The sequence below is a fragment of the Emydura macquarii genome, unplaced genomic scaffold (assembly GCF_026122565.2).
Source record: "Emydura macquarii macquarii isolate MOO-44397 ecotype Brisbane River unplaced genomic scaffold, CSIRO-AGI_Emac_v2 contig_2890, whole genome shotgun sequence".
Lineage (NCBI taxonomy): Eukaryota > Metazoa > Chordata > Testudines > Chelidae > Emydura > Emydura macquarii.
The window spans coordinates 5,067,433-5,087,083 of NW_027133027.1; the positions used below are offsets into that span (position 1 = coordinate 5,067,433).

At 41.8% G+C, this 19,651-nt stretch overlaps 1 protein-coding gene across 1 annotated transcript in view; it reads right to left on the reverse strand.

Moving 5' to 3' along the window:
• Nucleotides 1-19,651, reverse strand: part of JARID2 (jumonji and AT-rich interaction domain containing 2) — a 300,414-nt gene that overhangs the window by 145,566 nt on the left and 135,197 nt on the right. Inside the window, 1 exon segment of the mRNA XM_067568345.1 lies at nt 16,614-16,749. Coding sequence (XP_067424446.1) covers nt 16,614-16,749 — 136 coding nt within the window.

The following is a 19,651-nucleotide window of genomic DNA, read 5'->3' on the forward strand; positions in this document are numbered from 1 at the left end:
CACACCCTACACCAGGAAGGAAGTGCCCACTCTGTAATACCTGCCAGCAATATCCTATCTGAAGGGCTAGAATGAAAACACAAAGAGAGAAAGCAAGCTACAGAGAGGGATCTTACATTTGGAGAAGAGAGGACATAGAAGGTGGGCTAAACAATCATGAATTAGGAGCAGCTAACTCCTAGACAAAAGACTTGAATAGAAGGCTTATTATTAGGCAGTGAGGCCTAGGGAACAGAGTAGTGGACTGAGACTCAGGAAAGAAAATTGTGGATGTCTTTCCATTTAAAACATCTGGAAGACATCGTCTGTCTCTGAGGCATTCTATGAAAAGGTCTACTTTTGAAAGGAATTGGATGAGTTGGAGCAAGTCATGCTTGGATTTACCTCTCTGCCTTTTGCTCGCATGAAGATAAAAGACTTAGAGGATTCAAAAGTCCAGCTGTGACTAAAACTCGGTAATGGAAGAAAAGTGTGGGAGTGACTAACAGAAGAGGTGGTATGGTCCTGGCATCAGAAAAGGCCTAAGTTAGAATGGATGATAGGACCAAATCCTTTGGGAGAAAACCAGTATACGAATGATTGGCTTTTAGCTCCTGGCTTCCCAAATCGTAACAGAGGTCAGATGCACAGGGTCCATCTTTGCCAGCTCTTTGCTATGTGGGATTCTAAGAGGAATGTTCCCACAGAGCTCCTTCCAGCTCTCTCCTGTTTCCATTTTAGCACATAGCCTGACTAGAGAACACAACACAAAACCTACTTAAGATGTGGAGTCTTTCACAAACTGATACCGAACAAAGCATGGGAAATTTTGAGCCAAGTAAGAAATTCATGTTGTCCATTCACTGACTTATGTGGAATTAATTATCTTCTTAGTAGAGAGTTCTCAACATCACACAGCCCAAACTGCATTTAGACCATTTGTGGCAACCTTGGCATGGAGGCAAAAGAATTGATAACAATGGAAATTCAACTACTCTCAAGGCCTAGGAGTTAGTCACTCCAGAATTATTTGGGACACATGGACAAGACAGTGTGGTGGATCTTGCACTGCCCTGCCAATACTGTCTCCTGTTGTGTGCATAAATGAAAGACTTTAGTGTACACTCCTATATACTGGAGGTCTTTCACAAGTACCAACTTCACTTAAAACGAAAAATATTAAAATGCAGGTCACTAAAAATGCTAAAAATGATAGCTGATGAATAAATCCTTGAAATGGACACCCCATTGGTCTTCAGTGCTGGATCTGAACTAACCATACAATAAAGACAAAACTGCATACATATGTATTATACCGGTGTAGTTCATACCACCAAGATTAAACATTTTCTATGTCCTATGCCATGTTTATTTTCTAGCATTTAGAGCTTGGCTGTAAAATATTCATTCCCAGGCACTGGGAGCATAAACTCTTATCACCAAAAAGGGCCAAAATTAGTTTGTCTAAAATGATTGCTTTGATTCGTTTTTACAAAATGGAGTAATTAGTTCAGAATGTGGATTAATAATTTAGCAGAACAGTAAAATTAAAATTACTATTCCTTTCACAACAGGTTGCCGGCCATTCAGAGTGTTATTAATTCTTCAGCCTGTCACAACTGAAATCCCAGCTTCCAGTGTGGATTAGTCATAGCTGAAGTGAGTTTAGCAGTATTAATATACTGTAGCCAGGTCTGTTTGGGAGAAGCTCAAAAATAGGAAGCACAGATAGCAGAGGGTACTTCAAGGTCAGGAATAAGGTGTGTTAGCAGTTGTGTCAGGAAACTTGCAATAATCCTTATTGTGCCCATCTGTAGAGCTATAACCATTGGTCACTAAATTGTACTTTAAAAAAAAAAAAAAAATCTTACTGCACATGTTGGACTTGCATAGATTATACCACACATGACATCTGCACTGATTCAACACAGACTAATGGCTTTAACAATATTTTGTTCAATCAACAAACTATTTTAATGCATTTATATGTCATCCGTTTCTAAAACGCTCCCTTTAAAAGAAAAAAAAAAAAGGAAGGAGGGGAAGAAGCCTGTAATTGAAGAACTTAAGTTGAAAATGTCTTTCTTTCTCCATACCTTGGAAATGCTGTATAAAGTGTAGCATTGTGCAAAAAGCCCTAGGGAGAGAGGGAACAGGAGTGGGGGGGGGAGGGGCGGGAAAACTAATCTCACAATAAAAAAGTTCCATCATAAGAAAGTATGTACATAAGGAGTGCGTGTGTATGTGTAACATGTTTACATTTTAGTACATGCAGTTTCACAAAATATATTTTCCTTTAGATTCTCTAAAGTACTGTCTAAACTGTATCAAACAAGTTTAGAGATAATCAGATTAAAAAATCTTTGTATTTACTTGCTAAATCTATTTTATAATGTGTTTTGTAGCTGTTACCCCTAGTGAAAGAATATACTCTCTTTTCCCACCCATCTTTCATCCTATTGTCTTAACTGTTATATCCTTTGTTTTGTGTCCTACAGGTTAGGCGACGGCTACACTGATGGCGGCAAAGTCGTTGCCATCAGATCGATTTCTCTGGATCGACTGAGCAGTCAGTGAAGACCCGCTCAGTCGATCCAGAAATCGACATATTAAGACCACCTTCTCAAGTGGCATAGCGCTGCATTGACGGGAACGAGGTTCCCATCGGCACAGTACAGTGAAGATGGCGCACAGAAGAGAAGCAGAGAAGTCGATGGGAGTTATGCAAGTTTTTTGTGTAGCTTGCGTAACTCCGGTCGACTGCCGCTGAATCTCGGAGGTAAGTGTAGACAAGCCCTGGGATCACTGGTTATTTAGTACACAGATTCCCTACTAAAAAAGTAAGCGAGGGCACTTATTGGATGGCCAATAGGGCATCAACAGGATTCCTGTCAAAGAAACATAGTTATCATCAAATTTGGTATATAATTGCAGTACTCCAGCTCTAAAACTTTTCGTCCGTTATTTGAAAATTTTAATAAAAATTACCAAAAATGAGTATTCAGCTGGCACTAATCAGTCATTTGTAAGGTCCATTTATCTGGAGGGGGACAGGGATTAAAATCCCTCTCATTCCCTTTCTTCATTTAAATTAAAAGGATTTTCCACATATTTATTGAACATAACATACTCCACCTATATTGCTGCCCCCATTCCCCACATTATTTCCAAACTCTAAGATAGGGGGTTTTCAAACATTTTCACAGGGTGAACTGCAGCTTACTAGATAGATTGTGTTGTGGTCCACTTCCTCTCCCATTTACAAACCCATAACACTCCTGTAGCAATTGTTTACCTTATTAAAAAACATTTAATATAATTTGGGCTTCTTTTAATACAATTTAGCAATTGGAACAAGGAAAACCAGCCAGCAGTATAGGACCAGCCAGTTCTCTACACTTCACCAGCAAGCATTCCACAGATCCCAAGCTGTCAAAGTTTGAAAATTGATCCTCTAAGCAGATCTTTCTGATTTTCAATATTGTGGTGAAATCCAGTCACCTACAATCTGCCAAAGGAATGGGTGCTCTTCAGACCAAGATGTTAGGTTTTAGAACAGGGAGATTATCTAGCTATTATATATATGTTGTCAAAAATCTTTGTATGATTAATTGAGGGTATGCTAAACCTATGCATATCTAGATACAGAACTGAACGGACAGCGTGATAGTACTTAGAAAAGTGACTCTACAGAATAAGTGATATCTTGTTTTGATTTCTAAAACAAGCAAAACACAGAAATTGATAGAAAATAAGATTTCTGACAGCACTGCAAGCTCTACCAGGTAGCTGAAAATGTAAACAGTGTTATTTCTGCTGCACACATCAGCTATAAAAGGATTCCACAGTCTGAATTTAGCTGGCAATTTTATTGCTACAGGAGGCAGAACAGAATATAATTTGGTCTTCCCTAGACTATAGTAGCCTGTACGGCTGACATGATCCAACAAAAATGTTTTAGGCAGTAAACTGAAACACATTTAACCTTAAATCAGGAATATACTTTTGTTTTCTGTTGTGGGAGGGGTGGACTGATTCAAATCAAAGCAATTTAAATAAATTGGTTTTAATCCTGATTTAAATCAATAAGCAATAAACCTTGATTTAAATTGGCCATTTAAATCTTGTTTTGCATTTGTACTTTCCAGTTATATTCCTAAAAAAAGGTTGGATCTCGTTGCTTGGTAATCATTAAAACATGTTGATTTTCACCTAAAGATAGCCTTTACACTAAATTTGGTGCTTCTTTTTACTAACCAGGAGGGTACATTATAGCTACACACATTTATTTTTAGCAATTATGTAGCTTAATTTACATTTAATAGCTTCTTAATTTTTTTTTTTTTACTATGTTAGAAAATGGTTAATGATGCGTTTCTTATTTTACTAAATGCTGATTAATTTTGTTCTTGAGATTTGTCAAGCTCTATTTGAATGGAAATTAAAATTAAATTAACAATGCACAAAACCCAACATTTAAAAATGGTGTTTTATTAGTTAAATAAAATTACCTTAAATGTGCTCTATACACAAGAAAAAAGTGTATCAACGTGTTTATCAAAATATACTTTGCATTTAAAATGAATTGATTTAATAAACAAAAGAAGTATTATTTGTAGACAGTGAACTGAACCGATTGTTTCTGCTTACCCTTTACTTCAGGATCTTAGAACTATTAGATCTCACCCTCTCATACCTAGTTTTTATTCATAGATCACAAGACGAAAACAAGCTTTCCTGCTTTTTTTAATTCCCAACTGATTTCTTAACACTGAATCAACTAATCATTGAAATGAACTAGTTGAATAAACTGAAATGAAGAAAATATTCTCTCTGCACTTGCAGAAGAGGCTATTGCTATCAAAAGCTGGTTTAGCACTTCAAGCAACTCTGGTTCCAGCTGACTTCTACCAGTTCAGTGGTCTGACTTTCTTTAAAACTTGGCGAACAGATATGCCGTTTAATTTTTTTTCTTAATTAATTTAAATAAATTATAGTAAGTTTAGTCGATCTTAATTGATTGTCAATTTCAAAATTGAATTTTAAATAGGCCTATTTTAAAAAAAATATGACTATTTAATTTAAATTGTGGATTTTTCTCCACCCTGTTTGTGGGCAGGGAAGGTTTCATTTCTGGGACATTTGACAATCAATCCAATTAACTAGTACTGTTAGACTGAGAGCCACAGGAAAACTTTAAAATTCTGAAGTCTAAAATTAACCAAAGCATCCCTTTTTATGTTTCTGATCCGGGTCTCTCTCTCTCTCTCTCTTCTATGCCCTTTGGCTTTTGTGCTTCTCTCTTCCACGCTCTCATTGGAGGTAGGTATTAATTATTATTATCATTTTTGCAATTTTCCTGCTCTTTGTTTTCACACATTTCTCTTTCTTCTGCAGATAGATTTCTATTTAATCCTCTCAAACCTTTTAAATAAAAGTCCCTCACCCCTTAATTGTCTTGTAAGGTCCCCTTCTTTTCCCCCTTTTTATTTCCTCACCCACCCCAGTGACATTGTAATGCAGCCACCATCCCTCTAGACCAGTGGTTCTCAACCTTTTTTCCCCCCAAGTACCACTCGGAGGGGGGAGGAATAGCGGGGGGGAGGACGACGACTTCCGGCGGCAGGGCGGTTTCGCGGCGGCGATGGAGGCGCGGGGCGGGGGGAAGGGGGGGGGACGGACGGACGGACGGGACGACACGACGACGACGGACACGACTTCCTGCTGCTCTGGACAACAATTGGGGGCTGAATCTCCAAAACCCATCAGCCATTAGACCACTTTCCTTTTATCAGTTTAGTGGCTCTTTGTTTTTGTCTCTCTCTTCAAAGTGGTACCACTCCAAAACAGAAAAGTTGTGTATTTTTATACCTTATATTTTGGTCTCTTTCCTGCTTCCCTTCCCCAAACTTTTTTTTAAATGTATTATTTATTAATTTAGGCCTCCATACATTGTGACTGGACCTTTACAAGTTACATATCAGCTTCCTCACTCTCTATCACGTACAGTTGGCAGTGGATAATTGTAGTGAAGTTATATTTTTAGAGTCACTGACAATAAACACACTTAGGTACAATAGCAGCTATTTTCAAAGATCTGTACAATGTTTCAAGGTTAGAAAGAAATACAACAAGCTAATGAGTCATAGAACTTTCAGTGTTTTCTCTGTCTTTTAGGTATTGGGGGGGGGAATGAACCTGGGGGGAGGGTAGGAGAGAGATGGTCTTTAAAGAAAAGTTTCCTCTCATTTCCTTGCACTGCAACCAGACAAAAATTAAGTTGCAAAGAGGGCATCATTTGAACACAGTGACATTGTGCAGGTGTCATCGAGGGCATAATTTGGCCTTATAGGATCTTTATAATTGATTACGATGGATAAAGCAGAAAGAGCCCATCTTGATTCTCAGAGCCCAATCTAAAGTGTACAGAGCTGGCAGTCAGAAAAATAACTGCATCTTTACACTGAAGAGATGTGATATTAAATCAGTGCGACAAAAATGGGAACCAACATGATTTGTTAAAAAATAAAAATAAAGCCTGTTCAGAATAGGACTGCACTATAACTATTATTCATTAAATTAGGATTTTGAAATATACTATTACTGTAATTAATTTCCTAACAGTAAATATTATCTCTTAGAACATGCATAGTTAATTTAGAAACCTGTAAAAACGGCCACCCCTATTAGGTAGTATTCTGTCTTAAGAGACTGCCCCAAGGAGTCCTCCTATATACAGAATATGATTCTGCTTCATCTTTATTATATCATAAATGATGTTTGTCAGTCAGTTGAGTGGTCTTGCAAGAAGAATTCATGGTATGCTATAAAATGAAATCTACTGTAAAAAACAAAAAGGAAAAGAGTTGGGAATTTTCAATAGTAAGCAACTTCCGTAATTGGTTAATCTTGAATGCTGTTGATAGTAAGCACCAAGTTAAATTGAGATTTCCATTATAATTCTGTTTCAGATGAATGTTTTCTGAATTCTCCTTTTCCACTAAAGTTTGGTCTCAATTTAAAAAGAGGGTGGTAAAAAGAGTTTGTTCAAACTTTTAAAAAGCATCCCTTTAGGTTATATTGAGGGGAGGGGTTGGAAGGGAATACGTGATGACTCTACAAGCACCTCTACACCGTCTTTCTTCTGTAAACTTACAAAAACACATTTGTATTGCCCAAGCTTCTGGGCACACTTACATCAAATCTTATGAAAAGGACAACATATTGCCAACACCTCAAATGCACATCACTTCAGGAACTAAACACGCCCTGAATGAGCATATAAAATTATTTCCAATATTTCATCTGTAGCCTTCAAAAGTAACAGAATAGTTGAGCCTCAGTGCTATGTTAGAGGGTTATTTTTTATTAAAGCCTAGACTGTTGCCAAGCCTGCATGCTTCCACAGGGGAGTATGGAGTAAGCCTCCATGTCACCCCCATAAGTAGTGGCACAGAGGGAAGAGCAATCTCCCTGTGGCCATTTCCTTCTGTACATGTGGGCTGGGAATGGGTGGAGCCTTAGCCTTGCTCCCTGAGTATAACTAGACAGCTCAGTGGCAGCAGACAGGAACAGACTTACTTAAATTCCTAAACTGGAAAAAACCAAACACACTGTACTGGAAAGTCATATTATGGTCTTCTCTTCCCTGGACAGACAGGACCTGACATAGACTACTGATCTATGGACACCCTCATTTCTGTCACACAGATGGGCCTGACTAGACCTCCTTTTAAATTCAAATCGACATTACAAATCTGGTCTTCTTGCTTTTAATATTTAATATTTATACAAAAAACGCACAAGTTGTACACAAAGATTTCATATAAAAGGTATTGGTCAGAAATAAGTGAATCCCAAATAATCTGTAACTCTAAACTATTTGTGTAGCCTGGTAATTGGCCCTGGCAGCTGGACAAATATGGAGGCAGAAAAAACGTAATATTCTAGACTGACCTACTTCATTGTCTGGTTGGCCGATACCGAGTTATACCAATGCACTTCAGTGAACTTTGGGCATTAATTATGTTGTATTTTTATTTAAATATTTATTGTTATTATTTGTATTACTGTAGCGCCTAGGAGCCCAAGTCTGGACCAGGACCTCATTGTGTTAGGTGCTGTACAAACAGATACATGCCCATGTGCACAAAGACAAGCTCTGCCCCAAGAGCTTACTTTAACAACCCTAAATTTAATGGGAGAAAAAATGACTATTCCAACAGAACAGCAGGTATACTACATTCAGTAAATCAAGAAACAGACTGAAGATTTAAAAAGAAAAATTCAAAACATTCATGTATCTCCCAGTCCAACAACAACCAGAACTCATCCTCATGCTTCCAAATTCATCAACTAGGCCACTTTTATTAAAAAGTTTGGGCTAATAATGGGCGAGCATAATTCGAGGTGATTTCATTCATCAGCTGTGTTGAAAAAAAAACCTAAGGTTACTTTATGAACATCGGAATATTTGTTGTCTACAAAATGACTACCTTGTCATCTTTATAGTATACTATTACCAATCATCTTAACAAAAAAAAAAAAATTCTTTGTACTTTTATAGTTTGTGAAGGTAATGCTACCACAAACAAACAAAAAAATCTAAAAATGGAATTGTAAAAGGTCATAAAAGCTTGCTTTATAAGCTACTCTTGAGTACTTATAAAGCAACTTCACTCTTATAAAGGGTGAACGCTACTCCATTCATTCTTGTAAATACAAAAAAAGGTAATTATTGCTTGCATCCTTTTACAACCGTATTTCACATTTAAAGCTATGTAAGAAAACTATTTCAATGAGAATTAGTTTTCCTCTTACTATAGGACCTCTGAAAATTGGTATATAAATTCCAAACACAAGTCTTTATTATTAAAATCTTAACCCAAATGACAGGCAATAATAATCAAAATCACAGAACAGGTTCTCTTTGGGTTTTCTAGTGTGCAAACTTGTTACCATAATCTGATATAAAGTATCCCATTTACTTCTACAAAGGATTTCTTGACAATTTCCGGAAACATTCCATTCTGATTTTTTGTTCCCACATGTTGAAAGGGAATCCAGTGAACAAACACATATCATAGCAAAAAGATAGTGGGTCATTCTATACTCTGAATATCTAGAGAGTCATTAAACATACTTGCAACATATCCATTGATATAGTAACTATATTTCATCAGCTTCCTATGCCTTTCCCTCTAACAAGCCCTCTGGCAAAGAGGGACTGAAAGAAGGAAAGGAAGGCAAACATTAAGTGTACAAAATAATTTTTTGAAATTAATTACTAACAGGAACAAGAAATGAGCTCAAGAAAAAGGTATGAAGAGAAAGGGAAGGCAGGCCTCAAGAAAACTACTGAAAACTAACCATGACAAGACAGAGACACTAGGGATTCTGCAAGCCAGATTTGTTTTAGAAATAACTACCCACTATGATGTCTTTACCAGTGATACAGGGACAGTGTAGAATTAATGCAATTTAACTTTCAGTATTTTAAAGACTATTTTAAACAAAAAATTTCAAGTCATGGTTTTAATTTTAAGAGTCTTCTGTTATACTTACATAGCCCAGTCAATTGTCTGTCAGTCTCCTCTACTTAGAACCAGTAGAAGTCTTAGAGCAGATATGGGCTCACACAGATGGGGCCATTTCTATTGGATCTGCTTTTAACACAGTCAGCTACATATGGTGATGTAAAAGCTTCCAGCTGCCAAAACATTACCTATAGTACAGCTGGCACTGGTTTTAATTCTTTTGAGGGATTTTATTTGGGGTTTTGGTTTTGTTGTTGTTCTTGTTTTGTTTAGGGTTTTTGTTTTTTTTGTTTTGTTTTTTAGTTTGTTTGGTTTTTTTTTCCTGGTTTACACATACACAAAGTTCAGTAAATACTTTTTTAAAGCTAATTGGAAAAGTCTTTTCAGTAACATGTTTGTAACTAATGATTGTAATCCATAAAAAAAAGTTTTAGAAACAGTGGCTTTTAAATTTTTTAAAAGTTTTAAATTTCCAGCTCCAACAGACGTACATCCACTCTGATCAAGCTAGCACATAAAAATAGCAGCGTAGCCACAATGATGTGGGTGGCAGCACAGCCCGGCCACCCGAGTATAAGACTTTAGGTACATACTTGAGTTGCTAGCCCATGCCTGCGCCACTGTAGCTGCACTGCTTTTTTTAGCATGCTAGCTCAAATCAAAGCTAAGGTGCATACGTCTACCTGAGCTGGAAATTACAACTCCAGCTCCAACGTAGACAGACCCTTAGTCACCCATGTGGGTGGAAGGAGGGGAGAAATTATATTATAAAATACCAAATTAATGAGGCATGCTTTGAAGACATAAGCCACGACAGACAGAGAAAACTATGGCGCACTCCATGTCTGGTACCTGCATTGACAGAGCATTCTCAGCAAACTCAGTTTTCATCTAGGCTAGCTTTGGAGAAACTAGACACCATAAAAACCCCAGTCAATCCTGTAACCTGGCACACCATCAAAGCTTTTTAAACACACAATTACAGTGCTTCACGCCTATAGATTTTTTTTTTTTTTTTTTTGCTTTCACTAAAGAAAACCCCCACAACGGAAAGAAACAAAAAAAAAAAAAATCATGCTACACAGAAGATCAATGTAGCAGAGGTGCTGGAGAAAAAAAGAAAGCCAAAGCTGTTTTGCATATATACCTTCAAGCTTATTAGTGATTTGCGGCTAAAGCTAGACTGACCCTTCCCTTCAGATTAGTATTTGATATTATTACTGACCTCAGAGGATATTTCTTAATTGCATTGTAGAGGCTATAGTTGCTTATCTGATGCAATAACTGAAGACATACACAGTCTGTATCTATCATCCATCCAGGCATTCCACTAGTTTCTGCCTCCCCAGGAACAAGTCAACCTCTCAGACACACTGCGGTGAAATTTGACTCGCCATGTCAAAAATGCAAGCTGCATACGAATATGAATAATCCACCAAATAAGCACCTAGTTGCTGCTATAAATGTATTAGCACACGTACAGTTATGCATATTCTGACAAGCAACTGCATTAAGCCTGTACAAAGAAACCTATGAGCTTTTGTCAGTGAAGAAAAACAAGGTTACTTACCAGTAACTGATGTTCTTCGAGATGTGTTGCTTATGTCCATTACACTATAGATGTGTGCACACCTCCATGCACGATTACCTGGAACATTTTTCCCCTTAGCATATCCCGTAGGGCCAGCTCCGGCGCCCCCTGGAGCCCTGCGCACATGCCGCGGTATATGAGGCACTGCCGGCCCTACGCCCCCTCAGTCCCTTCTTTTTGCCAACTCCGGCAGTGGGGACAGGGGTTGGGTTGTGGAATGGATATGAGCAACACATCTCGAAGAACAGTAGTTACTGGTAAGTAACCTTGTTTTCTTCTTTGAGTGCTTGCTCATGTTCATTCCACTATAGGTGACTAATAAGCAATACCTTGGTGCTGGGTAGGAGTTACTGGTGAGCTGCCCTCAGCACCACTCTGCCGAATCCTGTGTCCTCTCTCGCCTGCTGGACAATGACGTAGTGGGACGTGAAGGTATGCACCGATGACCAGGTGGCGGCTTTGTAGATGTCCTGCAGGGGCCCTCTCTCCAGGAAGACTGTAGATGAGGCTTGAGCTCTGGTTGAGTGCACTGCGATGGTTCCTGGAAGCGGCACCTTCACCTGCTCGTAGCAGAACTTGATGCATGATGTAATCCACGAGAGATGCGCTGGGTGGAGACAGGAGAGCCTTCAATCTGGTCGGCCACTGTGACGAAGAGCTGTGTAGATTTCCAGAACGGCTTTGTACTCTTGATGTAGAAAGCCAGGGCTCATCTCACGTCCAGAGAATGCCAACTCCTCTCCTCCTCTGAACCGTGAGATTTGGGAAAAAACACGGGGAGAAAAATATCTTGATTACAATGAAATTGGGAAACCACCTTAGGCAGGAAGGCTGGATGCGGCCTCAGCTGAACCTTGTCCTTATAGAACACTGTATAAAGGGGCTCCGACGTCAAAGCCCTAATCTCGGAGACCCTCCTGGCTGAGGTAATGGCCACCAGAAAGGCTACCTTTCATGAAAGCATGAGCACAAGGCATGAAGCAATGGATTCAAAGGGGGCCCCGAGAGTCTTGAGAGGACCAGGTTGAGATCCCAGGAAGGCAACGGGTCACAGATCTGTGGATAAAGCCTCTCCACCCCCTGGAGGAACCTGACCGACATGGGATGGGAGAACAGCGATCTCCCCTCTAGCGGCTGACGGAAGGTCGAAATGGCCGCCAGGTGAACCTTCAACAAGGCCAGCGCCAGACCCTGGAGCTTTAGCTGGACCAGGTACTCCAGGATCGCCTGTATAGGCGAAAGGCTGGGTGGAATACCCCAGGACTCTGCCCAACAGGTAAACCACCTCCACTTAGTCAGATACACGACCTGTGTGGAAGGCTTCCTGCTGCCAAGAAGGACTTGCTGGACCTGCACCGACCAGGCTCTCTCTCCCTCCATCAGCCACAGAGCCTCCAGGCTGTGAGGTGCAGGGAGTCCAGGTCCGGGTGCAACAGGTGACTGTGGTACTGGGTAAGAGGTCGTGCCACCTCAGGAGCTCCAGGGGTGAGGCGATTGAAAGGTCCAGCAGTATGCTGAACCAGTGCTGTCTCGGCCAGGCTGGAGCTATGAGTATAACGTTCACCCTGTCCCTCTTTATTTTCAGCAGGACCTTGGGCAGGAGTGGAATGGGGGGAAACACGTACATGAGGGTCCCCATCCAGTCGATGACAAACGCATCAGAAATCGACCCAGTCTTGTGACCCTGGAGCGAGCAGAACCTCAGACACTTCGCGTTCCAGGCTGATGCGAATAGGTCCAGTTGGGGAACTCCCCACTTCTGGAAGATCATAGCCACCACTCCTGGGTGCAATGAGCAGTCATGGCGAGGTAGAAACGACCTGCTGAGGCGATCCGCCTCATCGTTCCTCACTCCCGGGAGGAGAGAGGCAGTCAAGTGAAAATCGTGCCTCGCGGCAAAGTCCCACAGAAGGATAGTTTTCTCACAAAGGGCCGAGGAGCGCACTCCCCCCTGCCTGTTTATGTAAAACATGACTGCGGTGTTGTCCATCAGCACCTGCACCACTCTGCCTGTCAGGAATCGGAGGAACACCTTGCATGCTCGGTGAATGGCCCTCAGTTCCTTCACATTGATGTGCAGGCACCTCTCTTCCCCCGACCAGAGCCCGAGTGCCTAGGCTGGTGCTGATGTGGACTCCCCATCCTACATCCAAAGCGTCAGAAATTAGGATGACCGATGGGACCAGCTCCTGAACAGAACGCCTTTCATCACTGCAGAGGTGCAGCCTGCGTGTGCGCCCCCTCCTGGCGAAGGGTTGTACCCACTGAGGTTCCCTCCAGGGGGTCAGATTCCTTATCTGAGGAGTGGTGCCTATGGGTCTTCTGTGCCAGAGGCACGGACTGCTCCCCCAACAACTTAATGGATTGGGACCCCGGCCCCACCTGGATACTCCATGGGGCCCAGTAAGGCCATTGTTACAGCCATTCTCCCTGGGGCCAACCCAGGGCTGATTGCGCCACAGACTGACGCTTTGTGGGGGTGTCGGCTCGCCCAACGACTGTCCCTCCGGGAGACCCCAAGTCATCGTCATAGTCAGAGGCCCTGGACCGGCGGTGCCGTGTTCATCCTCAGTCCCGGGCACCCTTCTGTGCCGGGGATCGCCCTCTCGATGCCTCCAACCTGGATGACGATAAGGACTGCCTCCGTCGCCGCGAGCGATGCTGATGAGCGGGGGTGCGCTCTGAAGAGCTAGAGGTACCGGAGCATCATCTTGGTACCGATGATTTCTGATGCTGCTTGCCTTGAGGCCCTGCAGACACCTTCGGTGACCGAGGTTGGTGCCATCCCAAACTCCTCGGTATTGAGCCGGACTCCAGTGACAGGGTTCCATGCCACAAACTCATTGGTGCCGGGTCCTCCGACAGCGACCGGTTTCTATGCCATTTAGATACAGGTGATTTCCTCAGTGCCGGGGATCTGGAACGGGAGTTGTCCGAGTGCTACCTGGCAGATCTCAACCGGTGCCACCTCCTCGCATAAGCTGCCTCTGGTGCTGAGGATCGATGTCAGCGCCGAGAAGGAGACTTCACGTCCCGTGCCGGAGCAGGTCAACTCAATGACACCGACCTGGAGAGGCTACTAGCGGAGTGGCTCTGCTCTACCCCTGGAGACTGTCCGGTGAGAGATCTTCTTCCCCATACTGGGGATGTCAACCGCCATTCAGGGGAACCCAACGCAGGTTTCCGCCGTGACACCAGTCCCTTCTCCCTCTGCAGAGTGGGGGCCGGGAGGTGGTGTAGGCAAGGTCAACAAAACTCTTGCTGCCTGAAAAGCCTCTGGTGTCAACGGCATCGGCAGGGGCACTCTCCCACTCCCAGGAGTCGGGGAAGGTTCCCTGACTGGAGATGCAGGCACCAGAGAAGTCTCGATGGACCAGGTCAAGTGCATCTTCGTACTCGACCCTGCCTATACCGATGGCTCAGGGGAGTGTCCGCGCTCTGCACGCTGCTTCTTTCTCTTTGGTGCCGATGGTGAAGCACTGGAATGGGTTACCTAGGGAGGTGGTGGAATCTCCATCTTTAGAGGTTTTTAAGCTGAGGCTTGACAAAGCCCTGGCTGGGATGATATAGCTGAGGTTAGTCCTGCTTTGAGCAGGGGGTTGGACTAGATGACCTCCTGAGGTCCCCTCCAACTCTAATATTCTATGATTCTATGATGTTGCACGGTGCCGAGGGCGGCACCAATGGTGAGCTCTGTACCAAAGTCACGCTCAGTACTGAGGTGGAGGGGGTCGGCTCGGACACCGGGCCTCCATCAACAGGGCTTTCAACCGGATTTCTTGGTCCTTCTGAGTCCTCGGTTTGAAAGCCCTGCAGATTTTGCACTTCTCTTTTCTGTGGGCTTCCCCCAAGCACTTAAGGCAGCAATTGTGGGGGTTGCTGAGCAGGAAAGCCTTCCTGCTGGAGGCACATGGCTTGAAGCCTGGCAACTGGAGCATGACCTGGGCCGCTCGAAGTCCCTGTAGGGACTTGCCTTATCTTTAACTATTCTTAACAACACTTAACAACTACTTAATTAACTAAAACTAACTTAGATATCAAACAAGTCCAAACAAGGGGAATAGTACTTGCTGAGAGCAAGGCTAGTTCCAGCAACCGTCACGTGCAGAAAGAAGGAACTGAGGGGGTGTAGGGCCGGCAGCGTCTCATATACCGCAGCATGTGCGTGGGGCTCCGGAGCCAGCCCTACGGGATCTGCTAAGGGGAAAAAAGTTCCGGGTAACTATGCACGGAGGTGTGCGCACACACATAGTGGAATGGACATGAGCTAGCACTCGAAGAAGAAGAAGAAATACAGACTTGCTCAAAAACCTGAACACTGTCACTCATTTTCTAGTTTCAACCTAGCATATTAAAGACTATTTAAGAAAGAGTCATACATCACTGAATGAGCCCAGAAGAGCCACATTTTATACTCTCCTCTGAAGGTATCACATCTTTCTTACCCAAGGAGAGCAAGTGTACAGAGACTGTGAAACCATTCCTTCATTGGCCAAAGGGCTTAATGATGAAGATGAAATATAAACTCCAATCTCAGCAACACTTTTCTGTTTTCACCCAGTGGCATATCATGGGTCTCCAGCGCTCGAGGGCCAATGCTTACATTTGTGGCCCCCAGGCCTTATGTGCCTCTCCCCCCCCCCGTGCAGGGCATAAGGGGTCCCCGGCTCCCACCAGCTGGTGCCGACCCCAGCTACCCCGGGTAGGGGGTGATCTGTACCTGCGGGGAGTGGTGGGTGGTGGTGGAGGGAGACATGCCACATTCCTCCTCCTGCTCCCCGGAGTCTTTCTGGTGATCATGGCAGCAGTGGAGCCTGGCTCTGCTGCCCCTTCCATACTGCCAACTTCCCCGCCATGTGGTGCCCGCCTCTCCCGCTCAGTGGGTATAGGGCCCAGCCGGCATCCCCCCATCAGTACACTGCTGTTTTCACATTTTCCTCCCTTCCAACCACTTGCCTCCAGTCTCTAATATGCATTAGGAGATGGAAAAATTTGCATGATGGGAACTTGACCCCTAGCTCCCAGAGATCCCTGTGTGACTCATTTCTACCCAACAACAAATTGTGAACATTTCCCAAAAGGCACTGTGCCAGATGGTTGCGCATGGCACACCAGGTTACCTACCCGTGGCGCACCACACTTTGCATTGACACATGCATTCGTGATGAGTACATTCAGCACTGACGCAAGCAACCAAGCATGCATATGCACAAGCAATACACCCATTTCAGCAGTTGTATACTGACATAACTTGTTTTGACCAAACTTTGTAGCGTAGACATGGCCTCAGTATCCCGTTTTTATTATGCCCCATGTCTACACTGTTTGCTGGGGACAAATGAGCCAGTACAGGTAAAGCGAACCCCTTAAGCTCTCAAAAACCAAGTTCTGCTGAATTGTGCAGATCAAAAGGACAGTGCATTTGCCATCCTGTATATTGTCTTCTTGCTGCTTAAAGATGCTTACAATGACAGAACACTTTCAGTTGTACCAGAGAATAGACTTACCATTCACAGTCTTGAGACTCCCATTAATGCCATCACCATGCTGCCTCTTCTGTGCATTTTTGAATTCCTTTAGAGATAAGTAAAGGACTTTTCGTACCACCCTCTCCTCTGACCATGGAATCCCATCACTGTCATCCTAGAGAAAATGATAATGGAAAGGAAATAACTTAATGGAAGGATCAAAACAATTTTAGAGTTAAAAAAATATCTTCTACCTAGACAAAGAAATGCTAAAGAATAAAAGCTGTGTAGCTAGCAAACCATATATAATTTGAACATCAGAGACATTAAGACATGACAAGAACATGGAAATCAGACCATTAGTCCATCTAATCCATTATTCTGCTCCTAGGGACTATAAAGGAAGTAAAATTTATTTTTAAATCCATATAATAAATTTCTCTATGCAGCAGGGTTCATCACAGCTGGAAGTATTCCCCCACTCTCCGTAACCAGTAAGAGTAGAAGCAACACTGAACTGAGCTGCAGAAAATTTTTAAGTAAATACAGTGTACCAACTTAACATGTTGTCATTTATGTGTCTTGATACTGTCTTATGTCTCAATATTTTTATATACTGATGCAATATCATCTGCTCTCTGATATAGCAGTGCATCTGGATTATAGTAGTACAATACATTTGACTACAATGAAGTGACTGTGGATTAGTATCAGAGTAGAGCAACGTGGAATTTGGCCTGTGGAGCATTATTGTTTTCTATTTTACTTGTAGGAGACAAATACTGTATTGCAAAAAGCAATACTAGAGTGTATATTATCTGGTAGTTCCTTTAATTAAAAGATTAGCTCCCTGCAAAATTACTTCCCTTTAAGCTTTTTGCATTCACATAAAATATAGTTAGAAAACTGTTCTAAGGATATATGTGGGAGTAAGGCAAGTCTTTTTGCATCTCATTTTCTTATGCTGTAACTTCCTCATGGTGGTCTCAGGATTCCTACAATCCTTATTTATGGTTTCTAGTCCTAGAATTCTTCAAGGGCTGCATCATTGCCAAGTGGGAAGATTAGTTTTCTGGACGGCCCTTATTTAGGCAAGCAGTGCATTGTCACACTTCACTGAGAAAACAAAACACCAATATCAGTGATCCACTCCAGAGGGCAATAGGGTTTACATTGTGTGAGAGAAGTGACCAATAAAATCAACTTTTTAAAAATAAACTTATTTTAGAACGATTATCGACACCTTCTCTTAGGTATACCCGTGAGATATTTGAGGCTGGTAGAAGGCTGTTGAACACTAAGCACAAATCATTTCCCCCAGTTGCCTGGCTGATTACTTAACCAAAAAAAAACCAAAAAAACCAAAGATGAAGGCCAAACAGTGACTACAATGAAAAAAGTTAGTCTCCTGGCAGCAGGATGTTTGTCTCACACTAGGGACATGCTACACTACAAACAACATAGAACTATGTCCAGATAGCTTGGGAATATATGGAACTTCAAGCCAAGAAAGCAGACTTTGTGACTGAACTGAAAAACGTATAGAAAAATTCTCTAGGCAAGTACTTTAAAGAGAATGGTGAATTCAACTGTCCTGACAACAGATGTTTATACAAATTAAAATTTCAGTTTGCCGTTTTGCTGTCAATACAACTTCAGTCCACACGTTTCTCCTCTCCACTACTAGGCATGACCAGAAGTGGCAGAGTTAGGACAGACATCAAGTTACAGGTTTCCACACTATCCATAATTTTAATAAAGATTAGCAGGATTGTCGGTTGTATTTTTCCCCACACACTAACACATATTGAAAGTAAACTACAGTAGGGATCACTTCTAACATAGAACACCGTTGACAATAAACTTGGCCTTGTGTGTCATCACTGCTCACAGTATCTTGACCTCTCAGTCAGTTACTTAAGAAATGCATGTCAATTTAATTAAGAGTTTTCCCTTAAGTGGTAAAGGAATTTTTGCTCAGTTAGAAAAAAAAAGTAAGTAACATCTAATGTATTTGTCTGAGTTTATGAATTATTGTTTATAACATGAAGAGTCTTAACTTTTTCTTAAAATATTACATTGGTATTTGCCATTTGTATAGGAACATATACAGAAGCAAGGGAAAACTGTGTGGTATGCTTTAAATGATACCTCAAATATGGCCTGAGCACATTACTCACAATTTGCAAAGCCATGGTTGTTGAGTTATATGGATCATCCAAACAAGAGACAACAAAACTTTATCATCCTACACTGTTACATATTTTATTTAGCTACAGATATGAAACAAATCAGAATTAATAGTTAAGACAAGAAACTCCATGACACCTTTTTCTTAGATCCATTGACCCCAATAGATAAACCACTGGCAAAAAGAGCTTGGCTCTCACTTCTCACAGCAATTGGAACAGACACTTCATGCCCCAAAGACCTGAAATTCATCTGAAAACTCCAACAAAGGCCTGTATTGATCCCAGCTACTAAAATTGCAGCTTTTTAAATTAAAGAAATCCTACTGAAATCCACTTAACCATGTTATGGAAGCTGACTTCCATCTGAAAGAACATGGCAGCATATTATTTACAATGCCATGAGAGTGAAATCTGCTGACAATGATCTTTAAAATATTCCTGGCACACAGTGATCAGTGAGCAGATTGCAACTGAATTAGTGACCTATGAAAGGTACAATATATTCTGTGGAATATCACAGTTACCAATCCAATTTGAGGAAGTAGTAAAGGAAAACCATAAGCGAGAGGCATGTCTAATCTACTTTACTTGAGTTTAGACAATTCACTTTTTAAAAAATTAATAAAAAATGTAGATCAGTGGTTTTATCCTTCTCCTCCCACAAAGTATGATAGACCCAGAAGAGGCCCTGGTAGAACTTTTACCACGACACAATGTCATTGCAGAGAGATATTTTTTGTTACTGTTTTTGTTTTAAAATTGGAAGCCACAGAATCTCCACAGAACATTCTTTGGTAAGCCTCACACCTACTGAAAGACCTGATGAGCAGTAGTTGCATCAGTGAACAAGGCTCCAAAAATTAGCAACAAAGATAGCTCTCGGCA